Source organism: Mustela putorius, unplaced genomic scaffold (assembly GCF_011764305.1).
Source record: "Mustela putorius furo isolate JIRA1106 unplaced genomic scaffold, ASM1176430v1.1 tig00000174_pilon_pilon_pilon, whole genome shotgun sequence".
Lineage (NCBI taxonomy): Eukaryota > Metazoa > Chordata > Mammalia > Carnivora > Mustelidae > Mustela > Mustela putorius.
Window position 1 is genome coordinate 26739934 of NW_025421304.1, and position 17422 is coordinate 26757355.

Below are 17422 nucleotides of genomic sequence, written 5' to 3' on the forward strand. Positions count from 1 at the left end.
TGCAATAAAGAGGTGTTTGTAAACTCTGGTTTCTTTTTCCTGTCTGGGGGTGTCAGGCCTGGGTGGGTATGGATGCTGGGGGACATGAACAATGTGATGTTTGTGGTTTGACCATTTGCCCTTGTAATTCCTGGGCCTATGACTCCCCTGAGACCTTGGGTTGCCCTGCCCCATTTCCCCAAGGGGAAACCTAGGCTCATACCGATTCAGGTTCTTTGGGAGGGTCTTAGGGACTGTAACCTGAGCGGTTGAGTTGATCAAGTTCCAGGCCCATCAGGAGTCCATGTTTGGGGAATGGACAAAGGATGTCCTGAGGCGAGTAGAGGGGTTTGGGCGGTTCAGTACCTCGATATTTGCTCTGCCTCAGCCGTGAGGAACGCCCGTTGACCAAGGGGTCCGGTGGGGGCGAAGCTTCCGCCCCCAACCCGGAACCTTTCTTCTCCACCCTGCGCAGGTTCCGGGGGCCGGCTCTCCGGAGGGCCGGAAGTGGAGGCGGTTGGTGGGGCTGGAGGGGTACAGGGACGCGGCGCGGGCGGCGGTTTGCGGACTGCGGGTGGACCGAATCGAGTGACCGGTGTTCTGCTGTCTGGCCCCGGCAGGGCTGTGCGCGGCTGCACAGTGCACTGCGGCAGCGAAAAGAACGCGGGGCGGACGAGGCGCCCGAGGCGGGGCCCATGGCCTCCTCCTGCGCGAGCATCGACATCGAGGACGCCACGCAGCACCTGCGGGACATTCTCAAGCTGGACCGGCCCGCGGGGGGTGAGCCGGGACAGCGGGGGTGGGCCTTTGGCTGGCGGGCAGAAGGGCGGCGCGGGCCTGGGCCGCCCTCAGAGTCCTCAGGTCCCGCAGGTCCCTCAGGATCCATACTGCATTTTCCCGGCTGGGGAGGTAAGACGAGGGTTGGAGCGGTAAATTCCTGAGCTTGCCCGCCAAGGTTGCAGATCTCTTCTTATCCTGGGGCCGGGCCGTTCTTCGCCGTCCTTCAGCGTCTCTGCTGAAGGTGAGGTTCCTTCTCTGAATCCGCAGGGGCTCCTTCGTGTCCTGGGACTGACGTGTACCTGGGTCTAGCTCAGGTTCCCCATCCTTCTACCTTATAGTTCAGAGGCCTGGTCTGGGCTCTGTATGCTGAGTTTTGGGTCTAGACCTAAGCACTGTGCTGAGGAGCACTGTCACCCTCTGCAACTTGCCCTTCACTCTGGAATATAGACAACAGGCCTGCTGTTGTAAAACTGATTTTCAGGAGGTGGGTGACCCGCCCCATTTTTGTGCCCTTTCTGGGATTTAACCAAATCACATACTGCACGGCCCTGATTGGATTAGGCTACAAACATCTGCAAGCCCTAGTTTATTTCCATTCACTTAAACTTTACTTGGGCTTGCGCTGATACCTCAGAGCTGCTCCTGCCTCCAAAGAGCCCCCAGAACATAGAGAACTAATGAGGTTGTAATATAATGTTGTTGTCACTGAGACAAGGAATATTTTGGTACTGTGATGGAGACCAGGTATGTGAGGTTAGGGCTGGAAAGTGCCTGAGAACACATTTGAGAGAGAAGACAATGTTTAGGCTAGGTGTTAATAATACAAACAGGTGATTCAGTGTCAGGAATGGCATTCTGCAAAGAAGAAGTAGTATGTGTGAAGGTACCAAAGTTTCCTGACAGGTTTAGGGACCTGTGAAAAGTGGTAGTGGTTGAAAGACTGGTGATTGTGGTGTAGGGTCTGCAGTGGCCACAGCTAAGAATTGGTGCTCTTCAAACCCTGTACTTAAACTTGCTGGGAGGCCCATACTATACTAGCCGCTTTTGAAGCAGACACTAGTGCTCACATTGGGTAGGTTTAACTACCCCTTGCCACCTGAGGAAAATCCATCTTCTTCCTGAAACCACTGAGCACTTTGCCCCAGACCTGTAGTCTGTGGTCCCTTTACTTGTAAGCTTGGCTTGGACCTCTCATGCTCATCAGCCCTGTGCAGACTAGACTACTCAAAGGTTTGGTAGAGTCTGGCATGGCTGGTATTTTGCAGCTTGTTTGTTTGTCCTCATGATAGCCTGCCTGGGAAGGAGAGTGGCCAGCTTACCCCTGAGCAGCTAAAATGGCTCTGATCCAAATGAAGTGGCCTGGAGGTTTTCCACTTAATTTCTTATATACTGATTGGTACTTAATTGTCCCATTTGCCAAATAGTTCTTGCTTGTCTCCTCTGGAGGCACTGGAGGACCATGTCAGATGCCAGACTGTTTTGTCACCAGAACTTTGCCATGTTTTTCTTTTCTTTCTTTCTTTTCTTTTTTTTTACAGATTTATTTGTTTATTTGACAGACAGAGATCACAAGCAGGCAGAGAGGCAGGCAGAGAGGGGGGGGGGAGCAGGCTCCCTGCTGAGCAAGATGCCCGATTCAGAGCTTGAGCCCAGGATCCTGGAATCATGACCTGAGCTGAAGGCAGATGCATAATGACTGAGCCACCCAGGCGCCCCTTGCCTTGTTTTTCAATGTGGGCCCCTAGTCTCCTTGTCACCTGGGAGCTTTAGGGTGGTGCCTGAGCCTGTGAGGGTGTTTGAAATAGCTAATGGCAAACAAATGAAATGCTGCTTTTCCTGACTACCCATCCTGTCCTAGAGTTTCTCTCCATTTTGTCCAACTCCTTCGTTTTCTTCTGAAGTTACCTGCCCAGGGTGGCTTCTTCTGAACCACTTCTTTGAGGGGCAGGTTGCTTTCTTTCTTACTCCCACATCTTATCAGTGTCCTTTCATACCTTAAGAGCCCATCTTCCCTTCTCTACCATCTATCACTATCTTGGTTTAGGACTGGTATATCTTAATTAAATTCTTAACTATCCTACATGCTGCCTTCAAGCAGTCATTCTTTTTTTTTTAAGTAGTTTTTTTTTTTTTTTTAAGACTTGATTTATTTGAGGGCTCATGGGTGGCTCAGTGGGTTAAGCCGCTGCCTTCGGCTCAGGTCATGATCTCAGGGTCCTGGGATCCAGTCCCGCATCGGGCTCTCTGCTCAGCAGGGAGCCTGCTTCCTCCCCTCTCTCTCTCTCTGCCTGCCTCTCTGCCTACTTGTGATCTCTCTCTGTCAAATAAATAAATAAAATATTTTAAAAAAAAATTAAAAAAAGACTTGATTTATTTGACAAGCAGAGATCACAAGCAGGCAGAGAGGCAGACAGAGAGAGAGAGGAGGGCTGAGCAGAGAGCCCGATTCAAAGCTTGATTCCAAGACCCTGGGATCATGACTTGAGCTGAAGGCAGAGACTTGAACCCACTGAGCCACCCAGGTGCCCTAGAGCAGTCATTCTTTTTACAATAGCAGACTGTATCACCTTCCCATTTAAAACTGTGTGGCTCTCAGTGCCACAGGGAGAATTTAAGCACCCAAGCTTCATATCTGAGACCTCTGTGACTTGTTCTCCCTCCCTCTTTCTTATATTTATGTGTTCCAGCCACACTGGCTCTGATCGACCTCCTTAATGAAGTCTCTACTGACCCTTTCCATGCCTTCTCTTAGTACAGAGTCCCTCTGTGCTAATTTGGACTTAAATATTAATTGGCTTCACCAGGTTCTTGATGGCTTTACTCTTCCCTTAGGTAGAAGAGCCACATGCATGTCTTTGGTCTTGGCAGAGATTGTGTTAACCATCAGTGCTTATGGAACAAAAGATGAACCAAGCATCCTCCTCCCCACAGACATGGCTCCCTCAGTTGAATGTTCCCAGAGCACCTCATGGTTCTTAAATGAAGTTCTGCGGGAGGAGAGGCCAGTGGGCAGGTGGAACAACCTCATCAGAGTGGACCTTTCTGTCTCCAGGTCCCAGTGCAGAGACCCAGCGCCCATCTAATGCCTACAATGGGGATCTCAACGGGCTTCTTGTCCCAGACCCCCTCTGCTCAGGTGATGGTACTTCAGCAAACAAGCCTGGTCTCCGTGCCATGCCACCTATTAACCTTCAGGAAAAGCAGGTCATGTGAGTGTCTGGGAAATGGCAGTGGTGATTTTGGGGTCTTTGGGGTGGTGCACTTAACCACGGCATATTTGTACTAGGATGAGGGGCAAGGACAAACTCAAGAGCGTGGGCTGGATCTGAAGTTTGGCCTGCCATTTTAGCATGGAAGTAGACCCATGACTGAGGAGGGAGGTGAGAGCAAAGGGAGCTGTGGCTTTGGGGACCAGTGGGTCAGGCAGAATTGAGCATCTGGGACTTGACACCTTCACCAGAGTGTTTGTATTCTCTCCCCTCCCAACCCTGCCCCTTGAGACTTTACGGGAACAGGAGTCAAGCTTGTGCACTCCTCCCCCTAGCTGCCTCACAGGAGATGACAGCTCTACATGCATCGGGATTTTGGCCAAGGAGGTGGAGATTGTGGCCAGCAGTGACTCTAGCATCTCAAGCAAAGCACGGGGCAGCAACAAGGTGGGCACCACGACATTGTGGCATGTATGGTGGATGCGGGCACAGTCAGCCTCTCCCTCCCTTCTCCCATGCCGCCAGTTACTGTGAGGATCACCTTGACAGGTAGTGTGCCTCAGTCTCAGGAAGCCAGGGTTAGCTGCCAGATCTCTGTGGTAATCTGGCCCCTAGAGTTATGACTAGGCTGACACCTGTGGCCTATCCTATCCCGGGGTGCCAGAAACCAACTGGGCCCTGGCAGATCTACCTTAGCCCTCAGCCTCTATGACCTTCTTCACCCTTTGTTCTCAGGTGAAAATCCAGCCTGTGGCCAAGTATGACTGGGAACAGAAATATTACTATGGCAACCTTATTGCTGTGTCCAACTCCTTCTTGGCCTATGCCATTCGGGGTGAGTAGGGGTAGGATTGAGGAGGGAGGTGTTCTGCTCAAAGTCCCAGAGATGCAGATCCAGTGTTGGACCACTCAGTCCTTACGGTACGATAGAAGGCTTGTCTGTTCCGCCCCCACCTCTGACAGGCCTTGGGGAGCCAAGGGGGAAAACCGAGTTCGCGACTGGTAGTGGCACTGAGGCAGGCGAGGGCAGGGCGTCTCTGCTGCTGCCTGGGCCTGGATAGTTCCTCAGGGCCGCCTCCTCTTCTGATTCCAGCTGCCAACAACGGCTCGGCGATGGTGCGGGTGATCAGTGTTAGCACTTCAGAGCGGACCCTGCTCAAGGGCTTCACAGGCAGCGTGGCTGATTTGGCCTTTGCACACCTCAATTCCTCCCAGCTGGCCTGCCTGGATGAGGCAGGCAACCTGTTCGTGTGGCGCTTGGCTCTGGTTAATGGCAAAATTCAGTATCCTTTCCCTGGGGTGGGATGGGGGACTGTAGAAAGGTGGGTGGGGCAGGGGCTACCAGATGTTGTCATCCACCTGTTTAGCCCTTAACACCGTGCTCAGAGAAGAGATCTTGGTCCACATCCAGCAGCCAGAGGGCACACCACTGAACCACTTCCGCAGGATCATCTGGTGCCCCTTCATCCCAGAGGAGAGTGAGGACTGCTGTGAGGAGGGCAGCCCCACGGTGGCTCTGTTGCATGAGGACCGGGTAAGGGAGCCAGGCATAGGAAGAGAGAAGGGCTCAGAGCAGCCATGGTGTGGGCAGGGCCTGAACGCTCACCTTGTACCTTCCAGGCTGAGGTGTGGGATCTGGACATGCTCCGCTCCAACCACAGCACCTGGCCTGTGCGTGTTAGCCAGATCAAGCAAGGCTTCATCGTGGTAAAAGGCCACAGCACTGTAAGCCTGCCCCTGACTGCTCCCCGCCCCCGCCACTCTTCCCCCTTTCCTCATGCCCCTCATCTCATTCCCGAGCCCCCAGCTGTGCAGGTGGCTTTGCCAGCACTCTGCCCCCGGAACTCTGAACACAAAGTGAGCCTTAGCTATAGAGTGTACATCTAACCTGCTGCACCCTGGGGTGCTGGTGTTCTGTACAGCTCCCATTTAGGGAGGCTTTCATACACATGTACACATCTGCTCTGGGCCAGCTCAGCTCACTACCATCTTCACTGGAGAAGGGCTTATTCCCACCCCAAGTCAGGTGACAAAGCAAGGCTGTTTGGTTTCTTCCCAGTGCCTGAGTGAAGGGGCCCTCTCACCTGATGGGACTGTCCTGGCTACTGCAAGCCATGATGGCTTTGTCAAGTTCTGGCAGATCTACATCGAGGGGCAGGATGAGCCAAGGTACTCAGGGACTGAGAGACCAAGACCCCCCACCCAGGTGAGGGCAAGATCATTCACTCAGGTCCCTTATCGTCCTTCTTGAAGGTGTCTGCATGAGTGGAAGCCTCATGATGGGCGGTCCCTTTCCTGCCTCCTGTTCTGTGACAACCACAAGAAGCAGGACCCTGAGTGCGTGAGTGGGCAGGCAGGTGGGTGGTGGACTGGACCTTGGTTCTCCAGTAGGGGGCCCAGCCAGTGATTCGATGCCTTGCTGCTTTGCAGAGTCCCTTTCTGGAGGTTCCTCATCACTGGTGCTGACCAGAATCGGGAGCTAAAGATGTGGTGCACAGTGTCCTGGACCTGCCTGCAGACCATTCGGTAAGCAGAGGCTGGGCAGGGGCAGTAGGGTGACAGATGGGGGTTCTTTTCACTCTCTGTCTTATTAATCCTGCCTCCTGGGCCCCACAGCTTCTCCCCAGATATCTTCAGCTCAGTGAGTGTGCCCCCCAGCCTCAAGGTTTGTCTGGACCTCTCAGCCGAATACCTTATTCTCAGCGATGTGCAACGGAAGGTAGGCTGTGGTGGGGCAACCGGGGCAGAGCTGGCATCGTCAGGGAGGCAAGGGTGTTGGGCCTCTAGCCCTGCCGTGAGTGCCCCTTGTGTGCAGGTCTTGTACGTGATGGAGCTGCTGCAGAACCAGGAGGAGGGCCGTGCCTGCTTCAGCTCCATCTCTGAGTTCCTGCTCACCCACCCCGTGCTGAGCTTCGGTATCCAGGTTGTGAGTCGCTGCCGACTGCGGCACACTGAGGTGCTGCCTGCTGAGGAGGAGAACGACAGCCTAGGGGCTGGTGAGCTGCTCAGGGTTTAGGAAACATGTTTGTCTGTAGGGAAGTATGGATGCATAGAGGACCAGGGCTTAGTTGCCCACACTGTCTTTGTAGATGGGACCCACGGAGCTGGTGCCATGGAGTCTGCAGCCGGTGTGCTCATCAAACTCTTCTGTGTGCATACTAAGTGAGTGTGTTGGGGAATCCTGTCTCTGCCCTGTCTGTACTCCTCCACACCCTCGTGATGCTGGCCTCTTTGAGCTCTCCTATTCTCACTTTTCTCCGCCTGCAGGGCACTGCAGGACGTGCAGATCCGTTTCCAGCCGCAGTTGAACCCCGACGTGGTGGCCCCACTCCCCACCCACACTGCCCATGAGGACTTCGGTGAGTGAGGTGTAAGAGGGAGGCAGGTTAGACTGACCAAGGTCTGAGATCTGACTCAAGTGGCAGCTTTCCCCACAGCATTTGGAGAGTCTCGGCCTGAACTGGGCTCTGAGGGCCTGGGGTCATCTACCCAAGGATCCCAGCCTGACCCCCGACGCATAGTGGAGCTGCCTGCGCCCGCGGACTTCCTCAGTCTGAGCAGTGAGACGAAGCCCAAGCTGATGACCCCTGACGCCTTCATGACACCTAGCACCTCCCTGCAGCAGGTGTGCTGGGGGGAGGGGGGTGGGGCTCAGGGCAGGCTGACCAAGGAATCCCCCGCCTGTGGGCCATGGCCTCAGTCCCCTGCCTCTCCCCAGATCGCTGTGTCCCCCAGCAGCAGCAGCAGCTCCGGCTCTAGCTCCAGCTCCAGCTCCTCCTCTCTTACAGCTGTGTCTGCCATGAGCAGTACGTCAGCTGTGGACCCCTCCTTGCCTAGGTGAAGCGAGGGTCACAGTTGGGGGAGGGCAGGGGCTGGTGCCAGGCTCTGGCTGCTATACCTCAGCCTTCCTGCCACCAGGCCACCTGAGGAGCTGACCTTGAGCCCCAAGTTGCAGCTGGACAGCAGTCTGACGATGAGCAGCAGTAGCAGCCTGCAGGCAAGCCCACGCAGCCTCTTGCCCAGCCTGCTCCCAGGTCCAGCTGACAAACTGACTCCCAAAGCACCTGGGCAGGTGTGTGTGTGGGTGTGTATGAAGTGCAGGGTGGCAGGTATGTGGTAGCAGGAAGCTGGGGGCCTTTCCTCCCAGAGTGCCTGAGGGCTTTCCCTGAGGTCATCCCAGCCTCCCTGGTCCCTGGAGGGCAGCTTCTCATCCTGTGTCCATCCCTACCTCCTCTCCTCTGGGCTGGGGGATTTTTGATGTGCATCCCCCTTCTCCACCGTCCCATCCCTGCAGACGGCAGGCCTCATCTGTGCTCCCGCATTCCCACGTCCCGCTGTCTAAGTCACATCTTCGCTCCACCTCAGGTGCCTGCTGCTGCCTCTGCACTGTCGCTGGAGCTGCAGGAAGTGGAACCCCTGGGGCTACCCCAGGCTTCTCCCAGCCGCACCCGCTCCCCTGATGTTATTTCCTCAGCTTCCACTGCCTTGTCCCAGGACATCCCTGAGATCGCATCTGAGGCCCTGTCCCGTGGTTTTGTCTCCTCTGCTCCTGAGGGTCTTGAACCAGACAGTATGGCCTCAGCTGCCTCAGCGCTCCACCTGCTGTCCCCACGGCCCCGGCCGGGGCCCGAGCTTGGCTCCCAGCTTGGCCTCGATGGAGGACCTGGGGATGGGGATCGGCACAGTACCCCTTCCCTTTTGGAGGCAGCGTTGACCCAGGAGGCCACAGCCTCTGACAGTCAGGTCTGGCCTACGGCACCGGACATTACTCGTGAGACCTGCAGCAGCCTGGCAGAGAGGTGAGGAACGTGGGAGGGGAGTGGGCGCTGGTGGGAGTGGTTTCAGGTAGCATCATCCGCTGTTGAGTTGGCCTGTTCCTTCAGTCCCAGGAACGGCCTCCAGGAGAAGCACAAGAGCCTGGCCTTCCACCGACCACCTTATCACCTGCTGCAGCAACATGACAGCCAGGACGCCAGTGCTGAGCAAAGGTAGGTGCCACCCTATGCTGTCTTCTCGTGAGGGAGGGCTGGTAAGTGGGTCGGTGCTGATTTTTCTCCCTCCCCTTTCTCCAGTGACCATGATGATGAGGTTGCTAGCCTTGCCTCTGCTGCAGGGGGCTTTGGCACCAAAGTTCCCACTCCACGGCTACCGGCCAAGGACTGGAAGACCAAGGGTTCTCCTCGAGCCTCACCTAAGCTTAAGAGAAAGGGCAAGAAAGATGACGGGTACGGGGTGGGGTCCTGTGGCCAGGGAGAGGGGTGGTTCTCTGGCTCCCCTGCCTGACGCAGCCTGAGGTGCTTCTTGTCCATGGCAGGGACTCAGCTGTGGGATCCCGGCTCTTGGAGCACCAGGTCAGTGAAGTAACAGCCTTTCTATTTCTGGGACGATTCCTGCGAGGATGGGGAAGAACTCTGGGCCGTTCCCTGGTCTGGTGTGTGGGAATGTGTAAGGCGGGCATCATCTGACTTGGTGCTCTTGGCAGGTGGCAGACCCTCCTGAGGACTGGCCAGCCCTAATTTGGCAACAGCAGAGAGAGTTGGCAGAGCTGCGACACAGCCAAGAAGAATTGCTGCAGCGTCTTTGCACCCAGCTGGAAGGCCTGCAGAGCACTGTCACAGGCCACGTAGAACGAGCCCTGGAGTCGCGGCATGAGCAGGAGCGTATCCTTACGGGTCATGGCTCAGTGTGGCGTAGGGGTGGGGACAGCAGCAGCATTCTTGGCCCAGGAATGGATGTGGGACCTGCCCCAGGTCTGTTCCTTAGCTGCAGTGCAGAGCGGCGGCTGGAGCGGGCACTGGCCGAGGGGCAGCAGCGGGGTGGACAGCTGCAGGAGCAGCTGACACAACAGCTGTCCCAGGCGCTGTCTTCGGCTGTAGCTGGGCGGCTGGAGCGCAGCATACGGGATGAGATCAAGAAGACGGTGCCCCCGTGTGAGTTCGGCATGGAGACTTCTGGGTGGGCCAGGTGGGAGTGGGGCTTCCTGTCTGTCAGGCTGCCTTTCGTGGCTCCACCTGTTCCTCCTCATCCTGCCCCAGGTGTCTCCAGGAGTCTGGAGCCAGTGGCAGGCCAGCTGAGCAACTCAGTGGCCACCAAGCTCACTGCCGTGGAGGGTAGCATGAAAGAGAATATCTCCAAGCTGCTGAAGTCCAAGGTGCTGTAGGGCCCAAGATGAGGGAGGCTGGTGGTTGCTGGGCGTGGTCATATCAGCTTGGGCTTAGCCTTTCAACTCAGCTCTCCCTCTACCCCCAGAACTTGACAGATGCCATTGCCCGAGCAGCTGCAGACACATTACAGGGGCCAATGCAGGCTGCCTACCGTGAAGCCTTTCAGAGTGTGGTGCTGCCAGCGTTTGAGAAGAGCTGCCAAGCCATGTTCCAGCAGATCAATGATAGCTTCCGACTGGGCACACAAGAGTGTGAGTGGGGTCATATGCCTCAATGTGGGAGGGGCTGTCCTTTTCTCCCCGGCCAGCCCTCTCATGCTCCTGTGGTCACCTCTCAGACTTGCAGCAGCTGGAGAGCCACATGAAGAGCCGGAAGGCGCGAGAACAGGAGGCACGGGAGCCTGTGTTGGCCCAGCTGCGGGGCCTGGTCAGCACACTGCAGGGTGCCACCGAGCAGATGGCGGCCACTGTGTCTAGCAGCGTTCGGGCTGAGGTGCAGCACCAGCTGCACGTGGCTGTAGGCAGGTGTGTGGGCGGGGTATTGGGCAAGGTGCTGGGTCTGGAAAGCACCAGACTAGACTTCCTGTCTGTCTCATCTCCCTCGCTTCCCTTTGCAGCCTACAGGAGTCCATTTTAGCACAGGTACAGCGCATTGTTAAGGGTGAGGTGAGTGTAGCACTCAAGGAACAACAGGCTGCCGTCACATCTAGCATCATGCAGGCCATGCGTTCAGCTGCTGGCACACCCGTCCCCGCTGCCCACCTCGATTGCCAGGCCCAGCAAGCCCATATCCTGCAGCTGCTGCAGCAGGGCCACCTCAATCAGGCCTTCCAACAGGTATGCCGGCCAGTAGGTCGAGGTAAGGGTCAGGTGTCTTCTGACAGGGTGCACACACATACCCGCCAGGCTCTGAGTGCTCCAGCCCCAGTACACTGTTCTTGGTTGCCTTTGGCTTCAGGCCGTTTCCCCTACTTTCCCCTCTTCCTGGACCTTTCTTTCTATCTAACGCCTGCCTTGCTTCATGACCACCCTTCTCAGGAAACCTTTCCTGATCCCCTAGAGTAACAACACAGCTCTCTATGACTGTCTGTGGGCCCCTGAGCACCCCCCCACCGAGCCCTCAGTACCCTACTCTGGTTATCCACGGCCAGCCAAGTAGGTATTCCCTTCTGATCTTGGCTGTAAACACTGTTCTCTTCCTAGGCCCTGACAGCTGCTGACCTGAACCTGGTGCTGTATGTGTGTGAAACTGTGGACCCAGGGCAGGTTTTTGGGCAGCCACCCTGCCCACTCTCCCAGCCTGTGCTCCTTTCCCTCATCCAGCAGCTGGCCTCTGACCTTGGTACTCGAACTGATCTCAAGCTCAGGTGAGTGGACTCAGGGATCAGGAGACAGGTTGGGGTGGAGGTGGAGGAGCAGTTCAAACAGAGACTCTTGCCTGACTCTGCTTCCTAATTTTTCTCCCCCAGTCCCTTCTGTGCCCACCTATCTCTGGCTTTGAGGCCACCCTTTGTCAGCAGTCCCTCTGGGCGTCGGTGCCACCAGGGGGCGCTCGCATCTGCCGGAGCCCACCTGTTTCTTGTCTCTTTCTTCCACTACAGCTACCTGGAAGAGGCTGTGATGCACCTGGACCACAGTGACCCCATTACTCGGGACCACATGGGCTCCGTCATGGCCCAGGTGCGCCAGAAGCTCTTCCAGTTCCTTCAGGCTGAGCCACACAACTCACTTGGTAAAGTGGCCCGACGTCTCAGCCTCATGCTGCACGGCCTTGTAACCCCTAGCCTCCCGTAGCTAAGCCTGCCTTGCTCAGAGTTGGGGAGGCACTGAAGGCCAGCAGACAGGCCTAGGCCAAAGCAGGGTCATGTCTACCCTTTTACCTGCTCAGGCTCCCACCTTGGGGGTGTTTGAGGGGAGAGCACTGGCTGTGGTCTACAGGTTGTGGTAGCCAGCAGGTTTAGGCTGGGCCCAGGGTGGGTACTGTGCCTTCTTGGGTTCTGCCATGCCTGGAGCATGACCCTTGAGATCGTGACACCACTTGAGTTGCATTTTCCATGTTCCTTTTTACCTCCAATTTGGATCTTTTTGTTTTTGAAAAATATTGAGAAATTCAATTAAATGATTTTGGAATAAAATGGAGTATGTGTGTGCTTTTGGTGTAACTTTGATAGGGGTCTCTGTTCTCTCCCCTCTCTCTTCCCTGTGTTGGAACTCTGTCTAGGCTAAGCCTGGTGCCTGGACACCCACTCTCATCTACATAGCTGCTCTCCCAGGTCCCCTTTCCATTTCTGAGACAAGGGCCCTGAGGTCAGCTCTGCAATTGCCTTGTCGCCAGCTCTTCTCTCTGGGGTCCCTCCCCTCCTTTGCCAATCTGAGTACTAGGGCGGGGCTGCCCAGCTGGCTTTGGGCCCCGCCCCGAGCTCCCATCCAATCACAATCCCTTCCTTCGGGGGCTGGGCCGAAGGGCTCTGCTTCCAAGCTGCTAGCTCCAGCACTAGGCTCCCAGCCGGGGATGATGCGGGGATGATGCTCGGCTACTGCTCCTGTCACCACTGCCAGCGACTGCCCCGAGCTTCCGGTGTGCTGGGGCTGTTGCAGCTGTTGCTACCGCTTGGTGAGTGCGGGAGTGCTGGACCCGGCTTAGCGGTGCGTGGCACACCCTCTCCCCAGTCTAGGTATAGGGCGTGTGAGAGCTGAGGCCCATCCTTCCTGGGCCCTGGGAACCAGGCTGGAGTGGAGGTGCAACGTTTTCAGGGAGGGGTAATACGTGCCAGTGGCTTCAGGATGCAAATGGGCATGACCTGATATCTAGTCATGGGGAAAGGACCCCAAAATTCCACATCGCCCATTCCAGTAAAGGGAGACCTAGGCTCTCGTGGGACCCCTAGTCCAGCCGTGGGACCCCTGAAGCCCTCTCTTAGGGTCTGATCTGGATCCGGACCCTGCCTCTCCTGCTCTCCCTGGCGGAGAACACCTGTCTTTGGGTATGGGGGTGGGATGGTCAAGTGAAGTTTGTCCAGCCTGCAGGACAGTTAAGGGAGCCTGTAGCCCTCATCTCCATGTTCTGACTTTTAAACTTGGACTATCCTCACCTGACCTGTGACCCTAGAAGCTCAGAGGAAGAGCCAACCCTTGGGACAGGTCACCTTACCCCCTCTCCACATACCCTGTATGGGTTGTGCCTAGGGGGGAGCCAAAGCAGGTGGATCCCCAGATGTGCCCGTTGGTTCCCTTGGGTGCCTCTGACGCTGAGTCACGTCCCCCGAGCACATGCAGGTAAACAAGCCCCTGGGGGCTTGGCGCTGAAGGGGGGTGGGGCTGCTCATCCTATCAACCACTCTCCACCCCCACCCCTAGTCCTTGTATCTCCCCTGGCAGCAGCAGCAACGGGCCCAGGGGGCTGTGACACCATATACCAGGGGTTTGCTGAGTGTCTCATCCGCTTGGGGGACGGCATGGGCCTTGGAGGCGAGCTGGACACTGTCTGCAGGTAAGAGCAGGTGTAAAGATGCCTGCCTAACTGTGGGAACCCCCCACCACCCTGGGGCCTGAACCTTTTTCCTTCCCATTACAAAAGCCTCTTTACCCCACCTAATTACCCTAACCCCAAGCCTTTAACAGGTCTTGGAATGACTTCCACGTCTGTGCCTCCCAAGTCCTGTTGCGCTGCCCAGAGGAGGCTGCTGCTGTGTGGGAGTCCCTACAGCAAGAAGCTCGCCAGGCCCCGCACCCAGACAACTTGCATGTTCTCTGCGGCACCCCTGTGCGTATCAGGGAGCATGGCATAGGCCCTGAGACCAACCAGGAGACGCTGCAGGCAAGAGCATCTGCACCCACCCCATCCCCGACGCCCCCACTGCTGGCAGCTGCTCTGGCGCTCGCCTGCCTCCTGGGACCTCTGGCCTAGCCAGTCTGGTGGAGCAGCAGCACCCCTGCCTCCTACCCTGCTCTGGTAGCTGCGCTTGGGGCTCGACACAGTGCCCTTGGCTTTCATTAAAGGTATTTATATTTGTACTAAGCTCCTTCCTTTCTTCTGGCCATTGCCAGCCCTGCTTTGTTGGGGCGGAGCCTCCAGAAGCTGATCTCTGGGGATGGATGGGCAGGGCCCATGGCCACCACAGGGGACTCAATCTTTCTACTTAAAGATACTCATTTTCCAGGGCTGGCTGTGCAGAGTTTTCCATCGTGTGCAGGTTCTAGGAGCTACAGTGGTGACCTGAAATCTTCTGGAATGCATTGCCTTCCTCTCTTCTCTTGGGCTGGCATTTCTCCCCAAGTCTGCCCCTTCTGTCCTGGCCCCCGTGGGCATGTGAGGGGGTGAAGTGTACCAGCCCACCCCATCCCGTTTGTTTCAGCCTCCATGTTCCTGCCATCTCTGCTAACTATGTCTTAGCCTTCAAGACAGATTAAGTGCTCTGTCCTCTCCCTCTCTGGTGTCCTGGTCTACCTGAGGGGAAGCTGTTCCAGGAGATGGGGAGTCCCTGTTTGGGTCTATATTCAAGTCCCTGAGGTGACCTAGAGCTGCAGAAACGGGTTATGATGAGGGTTCCTCTGGCCTCTCATGTACCCAAGCTTCTCCTTTGAGAAGAGGTATGCAGTGTGACGTCAATAATCCCAGAAGATTTTCTGGAAGCATGGAATGAGTGTGTGATGTGTGAGGAAACCCTGTTCATCCTGGTGGAGAGAGGCAAGAATCCACATGGGCAGAATCCTGAGGGAAGGAGGAGTCCTCAGAAAGGGTGAAATGCTCTCTCAATCAGTCCTCTACCACCACCCCTAGGACCTTACTCCCACCCATCACCCCATGACTTGTGTGGGCAGTGCCATGGCCTCACTGACTTCTGCTCTCATCCCCTCTGCTTTGGTCTCCTTTTTTTTTTTTTTTTTTTAATTTAGAACCAATTCCAAAGTTAAAGCTCCTTTTCATTGTCTATGCAGCCCTACCTAAGCCAGTTCTGCCCACAGTTGATTCAGTCCACTCCTGCGACTCCCCTCTGTCTGAGCCTAGAGCAGGGATCTATCTACTCAGTCCTTGGCATCAGGGAGGGCATGTTATAGGAAGTGATAAGGGAGGTCAGGATGTGGGACTTAACAGGTGGTGGAGGAGAGATGGGCTGAGTTGGAGAGGCCTTTACAAGAGGAGCCCAAAGGAATCAGGGTAGGAACCCAGAGCTTGGTAGACTAGGTTTACACTAAAGCCCATGCTGGGGGACTGCTGCCTCCAGGACTGAATAAGCCTAATTGAACCCTTCCTTGTTTGGCTCCAGGGTGACAGGAGCCTCCAGAGACCTCCATCCTTGTGCATAGCAGCCCTACTTCATCTGTTCTTCCCAAACATCATCCGATTCCAGTTAGCTCAGATACCTCCGTCAACTCTGTCTGCCCAACGTTTGCTCCTCTGCTTCATTCACTTTTATCTCCACTTTTATCTCCCAGCCAGTCATTACCAATCTTCTCACATGGCCTAAAGGAGAAAATTCAGGAGGAAATTCCTCCCACATCTGCCCCACTCTGACCACCAGAATTTTCCAGAAGGAAAGGCCAGGCTTTTATCCCTTTAGTTTTTTTTGTTGTTGTTTGTTTTTTTTAAGATTTTATTTATTTGTTTGGCAGAGAGAAAGAGCGAGTGCAAAAGTGGGGAACAGCAGAGTGGAGAAGGAGAAGCAGGCTCTGCTGAACAGGCAGCATGATGTGGTGCTCAATCCCAGGACTCCAGTATCAGACCTGAGCAGAAGGCATGTGCTTAACCAACTAACTGAGCCACCCAGGCAGACCCCCCACCACACCCTTTTGGGTCTTTGTATATTCATTTTCTGTACTCAGAATACCTTTCCCCATACCCTCCTGGTGAACTCCTTTTCTTGCTCAGTATCACTTCCTTCCTAATCCTGACTCCACACCTGAATCAGAAGCCTACAGGTCCACACAGCTTCCCAGTTGTCTTCTGTCTCAGTACTAATAACACTGGTTTGCTACTATCTCAGTCCAGGTCAAAATTCTCCACTCTGGACTCCCCAGGGGTCCTCTCTATGTCTCTAGCACCCAACTTAGGGCTGGGTATAAAGAGTACACTTGTAGAAGTATGTGGAATCAAAGACAGAATCTCTAAGCCCAGCACAGGAAGTGTTATAGTCAGTAAGAGCTTGGACTGAGAATGACCTCAGCATTGAGAATGCGTCATTTGGGGCAGCCCCCTAACCTAGCTTGGGCATACTTTGGAAAGGATGATGCTGAGAATCCAGACCCGGAAAGTCTTCTCACACCCCCCTCTTGGTGGGTGGCCAGGAGCAGCCTGCTTCTAGGAGCTGGGGCCCAACTCCTTTGGCCAGCCATCCAGGGGATTACCATCCTCCTGCTGTGACCTACTTTACACTGGTTTTTGCTCCCTAAGTCCCTGCTCTTCCCTGGAATGAGTGACCTGGAGTGTGTGCATGGGGGTGGGGACGGAATCTGCTTTCTGGCCAGGGGCTTAAGAGCTTTGTATGTTTATCCCAGAGCTGGAGGAGAGGGGTGAGCTGATGGCCAGACAGGGCCCTGGACACATCTGCACAGGCCAGAGCATAACGGTGATATGTCTCACCATTATGTATGTCTCACATTTACAGCTCTGTAAATGGAATAGCTTTTTGGAATAGCTTATTGCCCATGGGAGAGACTGGGGCTGAATGTCCTGAACCCAGTCCCTCTGCATCAACATGCCTCTTATCTCAGGACCCTGTGTTCTTTGCCAGAGTCCAGACAAGCATCTACCAGTAGCAAGGGCCCAATAAATACTTGTTGGATTAATTTGCTGAATGTCTGTAAAATTGAGGTGTTGTGTGTGAATTTTTGAAAATGATTTTATTTATTTATTAGAGAGAGAGCATGAACAGGGGGAGGGGGAGAAGGAGAAGCAGACTCCCCGCTGAGCAGGGAGCCCAGTGTGGGGCTCCATGCTGAGACTCCAGGATCATGAACTGAGCTGAAGGCAGACACTCAAGGTCAACCAACTGAGCCACCCAGGTGCCCTATTGTGTGTGAATTTCTTTTTTTTTTTTTTTTTTTTTTTAAAGATTTTATTTATTTATTTGACAGAGAGAGATCACAAGTAGGCAGAGAGGCAGGCAGAGAGAGAGGAAGGGAAGCAGGCTCCCTGCTGAGCAGAAAGCCCGATGTGGGACTCGATCCCAAGACCCTGAGATCATGACCCGAGCCGAAGGCAGCGGCTTAACCCACTGAGCCACCCAGGCGTCCCTGTGTGTGAATTTCTAAGCCTTGCCAACCCTAGAATTCCATATTACTTTTAACCTTC

At 55.1% G+C, this 17422-nt stretch overlaps 2 protein-coding genes across 7 annotated transcripts; both read left to right on the plus strand.

The window, feature by feature from the left end:
- Positions 1-627: 627 nt before the first annotated feature.
- Positions 628-12266, plus strand: EDC4 (enhancer of mRNA decapping 4). 6 transcript variants are annotated; one of them, XM_045076196.1, is made up of 29 exons: positions 628-759; positions 3812-3968; positions 4304-4415; positions 4704-4803; positions 5062-5251; positions 5355-5502; positions 5589-5693; positions 6028-6137; positions 6222-6305; positions 6399-6494; positions 6585-6687; positions 6784-6964; positions 7058-7130; positions 7236-7327; positions 7394-7593; positions 7687-7805; positions 7887-8052; positions 8334-8767; positions 8852-8956; positions 9041-9193; positions 9283-9319; positions 9451-9628; positions 9743-9898; positions 10004-10119; positions 10218-10383; positions 10470-10656; positions 10749-10968; positions 11335-11498; positions 11733-12266. In XM_045076196.1, the coding sequence occupies exons 1-29, from the start codon at positions 675-677 to the stop codon at positions 11923-11925; spliced, it is 4230 nt and encodes a 1409-aa protein (XP_044932131.1). In that variant the 5' UTR covers positions 628-674; the 3' UTR covers positions 11926-12266. The 6 variants fall into 6 exon arrangements, with proteins under 6 accessions (XP_044932131.1, XP_044932132.1, XP_004744518.1 ...); XM_045076197.1 differs by having other exon boundaries at positions 7887-8040; XM_004744461.3 differs by having other exon boundaries at positions 7406-7593; positions 7887-8040.
- A 134-nt stretch (positions 12267-12400) lies between these two features.
- NRN1L (neuritin 1 like) lies at positions 12401-16989 on the plus strand. Its single transcript, XM_004744455.3, has 3 exons — positions 12401-12745; positions 13489-13621; positions 13753-16989. The coding sequence occupies exons 1-3, from the start codon at positions 12655-12657 to the stop codon at positions 14036-14038; spliced, it is 510 nt and encodes a 169-aa protein (XP_004744512.1). The 5' UTR covers positions 12401-12654; the 3' UTR covers positions 14039-16989.
- Positions 16990-17422: the final 433 nt, after the last annotated feature.